The following is a 12,191-nucleotide window of genomic DNA, read 5'->3' as shown; positions in this document are numbered from 1 at the left end:
TTGTGTTTGTGTGCGTGTGTACCCCATTGCATCAAGGGTACTGTAGTTCATTATTAATGTACGTCTCTCTCGATCTGTCAGATACTGGAACTCCCTCTCCAACCTGGTGGCGTCCCTGCTAAACTCTGTTCGCTCCATTGCGTCCCTGCTGCTCCTGCTCTTCCTCTTCATCATCATCTTCTCCTTGCTCGGCATGCAGCTTTTTGGGGGAAAGTTCAACTTTGACGAGACGCGACGCAGCACTTTCGACAACTTCCCCCAGTCCTTACTCACTGTGTTTCAGGTAATGTCAAATGTTGTTTGTGTTTGTGCCTTTTGTCTTTTGTTCAGTCCACGTTTGCACTTCATCTTCAATCAAATGCAACTCTCTGTGTGTTTTGCCCACAGGTTAGTGGGGGGGGGGGTCATGGGTCATGGCCTTGTGGGCCCAAGAATGATCAAGAATTACACACATGGATTGATTAAGGTGTTTTTTTTTTCTGTAGATCCTAACAGGAGAGGACTGGAACTTAGTGATGTACGATGGCATCATGGCGTACGGTGGGCCGTCCTTCCCAGGCATGCTTGTCTGTATTTATTTCATCATCCTCTTCATCTGTGGAAACTGTATCCTGCCACAGCAGAAGGTCAAATGGCACCACTGCAGAACATGGGTGACATGCTTCTGAGGATGATAGGAGGGTGTGGTTGATGATGACATAGACCGTGAAATTGTAAAATGACCAATACTTGATATGCTGAAGTCTGCTTTGATCCATTTGCAAGTTAAATGATGTAAAATTGAATAGACTTACATAGAGATCAAAAATCCTTCAAATGACTGTTTATGAAGTGCTTTTATGGGTCTTTGATAATATTGTTAGATGTAAATGTACTCTATTTATATCCAACCCATATTTAGACAGACAAGTTGTTTTAGAAAGTGCTTTTATGTAGAGCAAAAACTTAAGGAAATAGTACTTGTAAAGGAAGAAGGACTACACACTCACAGTTACACTTGACACTCATTAGATATCATTCAGATATCACGCTGTGATATCTAAATGACTGGATCGGCCACTCTCCCTGTCAATAATACACTTACTGGTGATCTGATGAGTGAGTTTCTCCCTTAATGCTGCTGCTCCTGACCAGACATCCTACTCAATGTCTTCTTGGCCATTGCCGTGGATAATCTGGCAGACGCCGAAAGCTTGACCTCTGCCCAAAAAGAGGAAGAAGAGGAGAAAGAGAGGAAGAAACTGGCCAGGTAATGAGGAATGAAAAGAGAGATAGAGAGATTAGAGAAAAAGAGTGAAAGAATAAAGTCAAAAAGAAAGAAAGGAAAAAAGCAGCAGACAAGTCTGGGAGGAAGAATATGGTCCATAATATAGAAGATGGATAGTATTTCCCTGACGTAATGTCTACTCACTTCATTTTGGAAATACATCCCAAGTGTGTTAATACCACAAAAATATTTTAAGATTTTAACCATAAGGGGAAAATAACCCCTAAAAATCATAGTCCATTAAAAGAGATTTGGACAGACTGGTGTTTATGTGTGAGTGGGTGTGCGTACCCGCGCTTGTGTGGTTTCATCTGTGTGGTTGTGTACATGTGTGTGTTGAATTTGTGTATTTATCCAGTAGACATTAGCCTTGTTTACTCTACACCGCTATTCTGAGCTTTACTATTATATATCCCACTGAGTTCTCCCGCAGTCCACATTTATGCAGTTCTTTTAGCATCTAGTTTCAGCAAAGGTAATTTGTCAGTTGGGCTTTTAGCATGGATGAAGGCTGATGTCATTCCCCTTTATTGGCACAAATTATTAAATGTCTCCCTCGCTGTAACTATTGACTTGAGGAGAAATTGTGATGGAAAACAACCATTTGCTGGCCTACCATCCTCTTTGTCCAATTTGAACAATACACCCACAGGCTGGGGCTGAAATATCGCCCATCACTGACAAGAAGATCGCTGTTTGATCTGTCTGGTGTTTAGTACATGTGCTCAAGAGAGAAAAGGCTAACTGTCTTTTTAAAATTACTTGAATGTACCCTACTTGTAACAGTTTTAAAAATCAAAATAAACATATTAGAAAGTACTGGCAGGACTATGGGTTATATTCACTGTGTCTTTCTCTGCATAGGAGAGCATGGCATTAATATTGTTTATTGTTCCTTACTTGTAGAATTTACTCTTCTGTAAGGTGTTTTTATTGTTTATTGGTTTTATTCCTTGACCTCTGTGTCTTGTTTCTCTTTTTACCAATCCTCTGCTATTGTTTTAGCAACGTATTTATTGATGTTTTGAGAAGGACTTTGTTAAAGTTGTTTTAAAAAGTCCTTGATAAATAAATATATTTTTGTTCCTCCCCTCTTTCCTGCAGGACGGCCAGTCCAGAGAAGCGCCATGACAATGAGAAGCCTCCTCTGGAGGAGGAGAAGAAGGAGAAAATAGAGCTTAAGTCCATCACTTCTGATGGAGAGACCAACACTGCCACTAAGGTGAACACGCACGCACACACACACACAACGTTTACATATGCACAAGTCAGATACACATAGAAAACACACAAAAGTACAGATATATGCAGATGGATACACACATGCATGATACCCATAAGTGAAGACAGACTTCAGTGGGTCGATGAATGAGCAGCCAAGCAAATGACATTTCAGTTATTACCGTGGCAGATAAATGAGTGACTGGGTGAATGAATGTGTCAGTCAATGAATGAACTCATCACTGAATGTCTTTATCTGTCCCTCTCCGCAGATAAACATGGACGACTTCTGTGGAGATGAGAGTGAAGAAAAGAATCCATACCCGGCCAACGACTACATTGGTATCAGCACAAAATCCAAGCACATCCCGGAACAGAATTTTCATAACAATGAATGAATATATCAATGTTTATTAATGTATTAAAAAAAAGAAATGAATAAATGTGACATGTTGCGCCCCCTAAGCAAATACACCAGATGTTTTCCTTTTAAACCAAGGCCACCCAACCACATATACATGCACATGTGTTTATCATTTACTGTAACACACAGTAAAGCAGCATTCATTATTTTCTACCCTCAAAACAGTTAGTCTTTTTCACCATGATGGTGCCTTTTCCTGTTTGACTCCTTACTGCTAGAGACAGTTTAAACAGTTTGTTGAACTAAATTATAAATCAAAACAAGTAACCATTTATTGTATTTCATTTCCTTTAGTTAAAGTGTTATCATTCCCTTCTGTGACCTTCATGACAAGGCATAGTTATGATGCAATAAAATGGCAAATTCATGGCGGGATAGAGAGTAAAACTGTTTTTTTTTTTTTTTTCCTCCCTGCAACCTACACCAATACCTGGACCTCTTAAGGAGAGGATGATGAAGAAGAACCAGAGATGCCGGTGGGCCCCCGGCCGCGGCCCCTGTCTGACATTCAGTTGAAAGAAAAGGCCGTTCCCATGCCACAAGCCCGTGCATTCTTTATCTTCAGCCACACCAACAAGTAAGAAACTGGTGTCTGTTTGTACCAGTGAATAAGAAATTATAGTCCTTTCTCTCAATCATCCCTTCCGTTGGTTATTACTCTCTCTTCTTCTAACTCCCACCCTTTTCCTCTCTCTCTCTTCTTTTCCCATTTCTTGTTCCCTTCATCTCTCTCTTTATATCCTCTCGTCCTTTTTTGTCTCTCATTCACTGTCGTATTGCAGTTTCCTTTGTTGAGCCTGACTGAGAGAGAGTTCAAAAACAGACAAATATTGCCTTTATGTCTTTCTCTCTGTCACTGACCTATTAATAACTCCTTTTGTCCTTCTCTCTGTTCTTGCACTCGCTCTTTCTCCCTTTCTCCAGATTCAGGGTGCTGTGCCATAAGATTGTCAACCACAACATATTCACAAACCTCATCCTCTTCTTCATCCTGCTCAGCAGCATTAGTCTGGCAGCAGAGGACCCAGTGAAGAACGACTCCTTCAGAAACCAGGTAACACACACACTCGTGGAAAAAGTAAAAGTATACACGCACTGACTCGCGTCTGTGTACATGCGAATACATGTGCACGAGTACTTGGGAGTGAGTATGCTCATGCACACTTATTAGTGTGCATGAGTATACTGATACACGCACAAACACATATAAACAGAAAACGTGTTCACACAAGCACATGCAGGCTCAAGTACGTATAAATACAAACCCCCACACATACACACGAGCAAACACTGAAAATTTTTAATTTAGCCGTCATTAGTTGCCCACTCTGCATTTATTCTGCACTAAGTGGATTAGAGCGACCGTCAATGTATGGAGGGTCTGAGAGAGAGCTAGAGGCTTATCGTGACCGGCCTGTTATATGCATAATGAGATTTTCTCTAGAGTACTACAGCTGTGATTAACTTCATGTTAAGAAGATATGAGATGCCTATTAAGACTTTCATTTGTTTAACTTTAGTTCACCAAGCTGGCCAATTAAGACTATATTATTTGCAGAGATGTACGTAGTATATGGCCAAAAAAACCTCTGTATATGAAGTACCATTGTCTCTTGGGAATACGAAAGCAATGGGCTCATTTTGTTGTTCATTCTGTTTATAATAATGACAGCACTGCACAGTGTCAGTACATCCTGAGATAGGCACAGTTCTTAGTTTGTATGTATGTTGTCCTTTTTATGTAACAAACTTATAGAGTACTGTAGTTATGAATGAGCACAACATTTACTTTAATATTTTTGTGCACTGCAGATTCTCTCCATGGCTTAAGAGTCTATGATTTATTCTGAAGTTTTATTTACACTTTTAAACTAATTTATTTACCTGATATTTCTGTAATATTTACCTGGACAATGGCATAATCATCTGTCAAGTCTGTCAGTCCTAACCTTCAACAAATTCTTGTATGTAGTATGTTGTGATTTTACCTCAATCAGTATTTTCCATTTAACATAACACTACGCTCCATGTTGTGATTTCAGATCCTGGGCTATGCAGATCATGTATTCACTGGACTCTTCACCATAGAGATTATCCTGAAGGTAGTATTCAGTATTCAGCATATTGGACCCTCATGGCCTCAACAGTCATTCCATCTCCAAAAGGTCTCCTTTCAGGAAATGAGCAAAACCAAGTGATTTGATTTCCATACCAAGGAATTTTTTTGACAGTGTGCATCACGTTGTCTGTAGTTTCCTCAGCCCTCGGTCAAAAAACTTTTCTACAAATGGAGATTGGACTTTGTGGTTTCCCCAGAGAAAAACAGGGAAAATTAGGAGGCTTGATGTTTTTTTTTTACAAGCTTAGGTTAAGTAGTAGTAAATTACTATTGATATTTACTTTAACCTTCTAAAACCCAACATTTGCACAAGGTGAGAAAGAATTTACAGCATCAGCACAACTTAGATAATGACAAATATGTTGTCATTTAATTAAATGCTTTGGCAGGGGGTGCCCCGGTGGCTCATCTGGTAGAGCATGTACCACATAAGACTAAGTCCTTACCACAGTGGCCGGGTTCTCCCTTGCTGCATGTCATCCCCTCTCTTTCCCCTGCCTTTCCTTTCTCTCTAACTCTAGCTCTATCGCTACCAAATAAAGGCAGAAAATGCCACACAAAAAAAATCTTTAAAAAAAAATGTTTTAGCAGTAGCAGAGGTTTTTTTCTTGCTGGTGCAAAGAGGGTGCTCAATTATTCAGCAAGGCTGCTCTTGGAGCTCTGCTGTACGATTTATAGAAACTCATAGATACACAAGGCAAGATACAAATGCAGTTCAAGGTATAGAGTTCAGGTTAACATATTGCGTGCCCTAACTTCAGTAAGCACAAATCTGAGTTTAAAAGTTGAAACAGCATTTGGAGCATGACCACAGCTACAGCCCCAGTCAACACACCAATCTGCACGCAAACACAGTAAACAACAGACACAAATGCGCGGCACAAAGCCTGAAAGGAGAAATGCATTACAAGCGTCTGGCACGTGTTTTGAAGCACACCAATTATTTTATATGGCCTAATGGTGGCACGGTGGTCCAGTGGTTAGCACTGTTGCCTCACAGCAAGAAGGTCCTGTGTTTGAACTCCAGGGCATCCCAGGTCCTTTCTGTGTGGAGTTTGCATGTTCTCCCCGTGTCTGCGTGGGTTTCCTCTGGGTGCTCTGGTTTCCTTCCACCATCAAAAAGACATGTATGTTAGGTTAATACTCCTGTCTGTGCCCCTGACCAAGTCAATGGAAAGAAGTGGGGAGTTGGTCCCCAGGCGCTGCAGCTGCCCACTGCTCTTATACAATAAGATGGTTTAAAAGCAGAAGACAACTTTCTTTGTAACCAAAAACAACTGTACAATGACAAAAATAAAGTGGCTCTTCCTTTCTTTCTTTTTCTTTCTTTCTTTCTTTCTTTCTTTCTTTCTTTCTTTCTTTCTTTCTTTCTTTCTTTCTTTCTAATGTACACCAAAAACGTTAATTGGTGTGCTAACTAACACTCCTACTCAAAACTGGTCTCATTCTGGATCATCAGGAGGAGCTAGCAACCAAAACAGCTCTTTTTTGTGTGTTTCTGGTGCCGTAGATTACCTGTTTGGAGGTCAGAAATGCACCATAGCAACGTCAAATAAGGCACATCAGATAATGCATGTTAATTATTGCTTTCAGTGTGTCTGGGCCTTAAGTTGGCTATGTCAACTGAGCACTTTTTTCCGTTGTATTAATTATAAAGTTACAAATTATGATATACAGTAACGACATAAATTTCTAGGGAAGTACCCAAGCTCTTCCCTAGCACACTAATGTACACTGAATTAACATGCAAATATAATTCCAGTTGTCAAGACATGTTTCTAAGCGGCATCCTCCACTCACCTGGTACTCACCGTGGTTTAACACAAAACAAACTCAGCAAACAAAAGAATAACAAGAATCAGATGTTGACAACTTTTCATCTGGTGTTTTCTGCTTGGAGTTAAACAAAATTAATTGATCTCTTTCTTTAGTAACATCACCCCCTACATGCTTCAATATAACCAATTCTTCTAACTGTACTGTACCAAGCTATAACGTGGGCCCTATCTAATCCTTGGATATGACCTTTCACCCCTGCAGATGACTGCATATGGAGCATTCCTTCATAAAGGTTCATTCTGTAGGAACTATTTCAACATTCTGGACCTGGTGGTGGTCAGCGTGTCTCTCATCTCCTCTGGAATACAGTGAGTACAATATAATGCCTCATGTTTCATGATTTGATTTTAACATCTGAAATTCAGAATCAGATTCGAATTTAGTGGCCATGTAGATTTGCACCCACGTGGAATTTGACTCTGGTTTTGTGGCTCTCACAGTGTACTTAACAGAATAACAACACAACGACACAACAAGTTTCAGATATATACACAGGGATTGCCTATATACAGGTGAAATAAGAGGCAATAAAGTGCAATGGTGCAGAGAACATATCAGAGATGCTGAAATAAATGTTAGCAGGTCAAATAGTGTATGCCTGAGGTAGATGGACATGACAGTTTACGTACATTAAACATGTTTGTACAAGCACTCGCCGTCTTTGAATCTAAATGCAAAGACAATGAGGGACTTGTAATCTATAGCTAAAAAGCAGAAATCATTTGTTGCAATTGGTATTGCCAAGTCAAATCGCTGATGTTCATACAGTAGCTAAGGTGGGTCAGGACCATCTAAAGGTCAGCATGTATGGACGCCTTACAGAGGTCACTTTGGACCTCATTGAGTTGGCAACTGGAGGCTGAAACCATTTTAGTTACTCGTCTAAAGGCAAAAATAAAAAGACCAATTTGTCAATTTGCTAAGTAGCAAGACGATTTTGTAATTTGACCCAATATTTCATACTTCTGTCTTTTCTCTAACAATTTTACACCTCGTTACGCTTGTTTCTTTCTGTTTATTATGTGTGTTAAAGATTTATTAACTTGTTGTTGCTGAAAGCCGATTTCTCCTTAACATGCTATGGTATTTCTGATGTTTAATATGCTATGCTACACTCTCTGTCTCTGGTGCTTAATAGCCTAGACTACACGACGTAAGTCTACATTAGTCTGTATTGACAACCACTTATTTTCAGACCCCAACCCTAACTGTGTAGAAAAGTCACTTTGATTTTTTGGTATTCCTATGGCCTTGGAGAGTGTAAGTCTGGTATCTGTGGACATAAATAAGTCTCCCTTTAAAGCAGTGTAACAGGAGAGCCCAGACTGAACAATGATGCCATTGCCATTAATCACTTTTCCATGAACAATGGCTAGAGAAAGCCAACTTTATAACACATTGCATGATTAATCAAGCTTTCACAGCGAAATGAGTTTATTTTTGATATGGTGCAATTGGTTTTGAACCATACAAATATATTCTTCTGTCATACTCACCCTTCTTATCCAATTTATTGAGTCAGTAGAGCTGTACATTGATGTGTTGTCGTAGATTAGGGGGGCGGGATAAATTCTGCATCCTCGTTTCTGGTAAAAGGAGACCGCACTAAATGTTTGCATACGCAGACTGAGCTCTCCTTGGCCATAGTAATGAATGACATGAATGGTAAATTCCACTAGTTTCCTCCTGTTAAAGGTAGTGAGTGTAGGAATATTCCCTGAATATATCACAGTGAAATTAGCTGTCAGTGGACCACCAGTGATACATCATACAGACCCTGTAAAGTGATTGGCTAAATTAACCATTTACCCCACCTCTCTTTTGTTCTATTCTGTTTCTATCTATCTATCTATCTATCTATCTATCTATCTATCTATCTATCTATCTATCTATCTATCTATCTATCTATCTATCTATCTATCTATCTATCTATCTATCTATCTATCTATCTATCTATCTATCTATCTATCTATCTGTGTCTGTCTACAAACTATTTCTCTGGCTGGCTGACTCTCTCTCTCTCTCTCTCTCTCTCTCTCTTGCTCTCTCGCTCTCTCCCTCCCCTACTCATCTATTTAAAAGTTGTTTTGACAATGCTATAAAATTTCTTTGGCAACCAAAAGCCAGCGAAATTGTTCCAAAGTAAAACATGAGGCATAGTTTAGGGTCTGCTGCTCAATAGTCACTTTTTTTTGTTTTTATTTTTTGGCTCTGGAGCAAGTCCTCACTACTAATTTGATTGTGATATAACCAAAGCATCCTACATGTGCTGCCTTTAACCGACTCTAAAATTTTACTTCCTGTGTTAAAAGTCATCCATGGCTTGCACAATGGGCCCTCACCTTACTTTCTGTTAAAAGTCACTCCTATTAAAGTGTCACAAAAAAAAATATTCTGAATCCCTCAAGTTACCCTCAGATTTTTTTTTAACAGTCAATCAGTTAATTGGATACACTGACATTTTGAAATGTTTGCTGTTTTTCCTAACTGCCCATGTTATTTTCTGGGGAAAAGCTGTGTATTGGTACCTCTATGAACAGAACCAGAACCAGGTCATTAGCATTGCTTCCATTCCACATTTAAACCAATCGGTAACCAATACGTACAGCTAGTTGCAAGGGTTTTGGTGTCTATTGATTATAATGCGGGAGGGAACGCAATAATGCTAATAAAGCATATTTAAGGTAAATGAATGTCCAATGCATGAACTTTTCAAAAAATTGGGGAAATTATCAAATTCTAAATGTCACAGTATTCATTTGAGTCTCAACTTTTGATTTTTTGTAAAAAGTACCTCTTTATGTCATTTCCTTTAGTTGTCTAAACGGTCACCTAAAGGTTCACCTTTGGCCCGTATTTACACTCTGTTCACAGTATACTAACTCTGTTTGCCTGCACTTGCCTGTTTTATGTCTGTTTTTGTCTTTTCGTGTTGTTCTTTGTGCACATTTAATTTTGTCCATTCATATTGTATGTACTGTACGGTGTGAACTGTTTTGATTCATCCCATCAATGAATTTTCACTCAAATCTATGACTGAAGAGAGGGATGTGTTTGATAGTATATGTTTACTTTAGTTAATCTTTCTGCCTTGTTTCCCCCATTTTAAAATACTCACAGATAATCACTGCTAACTGATTTCTCTCAGCTCAAACCTGAATAACTTATGTCAGCCATTTACTACACTGTGATTATGTTACTACCAGGAAACACACAGAAATTAACTGGTTTTTGTAAAATCACAATGTTTTTGTCTTGTAAACCTCCATAAATTACAGCTTTAGAGCTGAAAGTTTGTAATATGATACACAGTCATGATTTCAGCAAAATATAATACATGTTTGCCCCCCCCCATTTCATAACAGAGTGTGTTGCCTTTCTTTCAGTTCTCTGTTTAAATGTTGTGCCAGTCTGAAACAACGCATATATTTTGTTGCCTTTCAGTGTCGTATGTGCAAAGACAAAAACACAGTTTCTGTCAGCTTGTGTTGCCATTTGTACATCTCCAACATATGGTTGTGTTTTTATTTTACTGTTGTAGTGATATTTTGTTGTATTTTAATTCAATTAACCAATCTTATGGGTTATCTGAGAATTTGTTTAGTACCGTTTTCCTCTTTGTTGAGTTTTTGAAGTACTTTAATTTAGTTTCCATAGCATTAGTATGGTGTTGTGTTTGTGGTATTAGTACATACCAAATATTTTCATTTTATATATGTATATATGTTTGTCCCTTTGGATTTTATACCTAATTTGCACTGTCTCTGTGTTTTGTCATTTCTATGTAGCTACTCATAGCTTAAACGTTACGCATATCATGCAAAATGATGGCTTACTATGTGTTGCCCAGATGTGTTCGAGTCGATCTTTTTTTTTCTAGCTTGTGCTATTGACATCATTGACATTGCAGTGGTTAATGTGAGTGTTTGTTTCAGGTCGAGTGCCATCAACGTGGTGAAGATTCTGAGAGTCCTCAGGGTGCTGAGGCCACTGAGGGCCATAAACAGAGCCAAGGGACTCAAGGTTTGCACATTTACAGACACAAGCACAAACACGCAAATACATACAGAAACACATGCACTTGCACTTACGTATGTGCATGTACTGGCACGCATGCAAACAAATGAGGCTAATACACACTTATCGATGAAATTCAACAACTTTTCAGGCAATTGAGCCATTTTTCAAAATCAGGTGACTGAGCAGCATGTAGTTTTTCCTAACCAGCATCGTCATTTGGGGAAAAGAAATCTCTATACAATACAGTACCTACTTGATTTCAGCATATAGAATGGGATGTCTTGGGGGGGGATTTAAAATGATAAGACGATGTTATGATGATGAACAATAATACTTTATTAAGCCTACCCTTAAAACACTCATACACAAACTATTTTCTTTTTTTGTCTTCTCTCCAGCACGTGGTGCAGTGTGTGTTTGTGGCCATTAGGACCATTGGCAACATAGTCATTGTCACCTCACTGCTGCAGTTCATGTTTGCCTGTATAGGAGTTCAACTCTTCAAGGTAACGAGGTTTGATAGTGAGCAAGCGATGGGACCATTTCACCCTTTAGGTTAAAGGGGTGGGGGTGTTGGTTTGGGTTTGATGTAGGGAAGTAGGGGATGTTTTAAAAATAGTTGACAGCTACCTCAGGGTCTTTTTTCTTTTTATAATCATTATGATTGTAATGAGATGTCTGCATATATAAACAACTGTGTAAACTTTTGTCAACCAGGGAAAGTTATTCTCCTGCAATGACAAGTCAAAACAGACGGAGGCAGAGTGCAAGTGAGTAGTCCATTCTTTCCACATGTAGGATCGTACCTGTGACATTTTCTTGTCAACTGCATGCTCATAGTATATCTTCTGGAGAAGATTTTGAACATTGTGTTTGTGTGTTGGGGTGTGTTTGTGTTCAGGGGTTCGTACATTCTGTATAAGGACGGTGATGTGGGAAAACCAGAGAAGGCCAAGAGAAAATGGGAAAACAGCGACTTTAACTTTGATGACGTCCTGCAAGGCATGATGGCACTTTTTGCCGTGTCCACCTTTGAGGGCTGGCCTGGGTATGTGCAAACAAACACATGCAAAGATTCACACGCATGCAAGACAGACAGGACATACATGCACATCCGCACACAAAAACAGTCACACAGTTTCACATATTCATGTCTGGGAGCTTTCTAGAAAAACCAATCTCCTACTAGCCAATAAGCGTTTCCACAGTAAAGCTGTTGGTAGTGAAGTGTCTCAATAACGACATTTTTTTTGCAGTTGAAGAAGAATTGGAGATTGCTCCTTAATATTGTAAACTCCATT

At 39.1% G+C, this 12,191-nt stretch overlaps 1 protein-coding gene across 1 annotated transcript in view; it reads left to right on the top strand.

Moving 5' to 3' along the window:
• Positions 1–12,191, top strand: part of cacna1c (calcium channel, voltage-dependent, L type, alpha 1C subunit) — a 286,273-nt gene that overhangs the window by 233,151 nt on the left and 40,931 nt on the right. Inside the window, exons 16-29 of the mRNA XM_056276035.1 lie at positions 82–283; positions 486–606; positions 1,135–1,249; positions 2,372–2,489; positions 2,761–2,830; positions 3,357–3,489; positions 3,837–3,966; positions 4,955–5,014; positions 7,072–7,178; positions 8,009–8,023; positions 10,806–10,893; positions 11,289–11,396; positions 11,608–11,660; positions 11,792–11,938. Of these exons, the coding sequence (XP_056132010.1) occupies positions 82–283; positions 486–606; positions 1,135–1,249; positions 2,372–2,489; positions 2,761–2,830; positions 3,357–3,489; positions 3,837–3,966; positions 4,955–5,014; positions 7,072–7,178; positions 8,009–8,023; positions 10,806–10,893; positions 11,289–11,396; positions 11,608–11,660; positions 11,792–11,938 (1,467 nt within the window). The remainder of the gene's footprint in view (positions 1–81; positions 284–485; positions 607–1,134; positions 1,250–2,371; positions 2,490–2,760; positions 2,831–3,356; positions 3,490–3,836; positions 3,967–4,954; positions 5,015–7,071; positions 7,179–8,008; positions 8,024–10,805; positions 10,894–11,288; positions 11,397–11,607; positions 11,661–11,791; positions 11,939–12,191) is intronic.

This window comes from Lampris incognitus, chromosome 3 (genome assembly GCF_029633865.1).
Source record: "Lampris incognitus isolate fLamInc1 chromosome 3, fLamInc1.hap2, whole genome shotgun sequence".
Taxonomy (NCBI): domain Eukaryota; kingdom Metazoa; phylum Chordata; class Actinopteri; order Lampriformes; family Lampridae; genus Lampris; species Lampris incognitus.
This window is presented reverse-complemented; position numbering and strand designations above follow the sequence as displayed.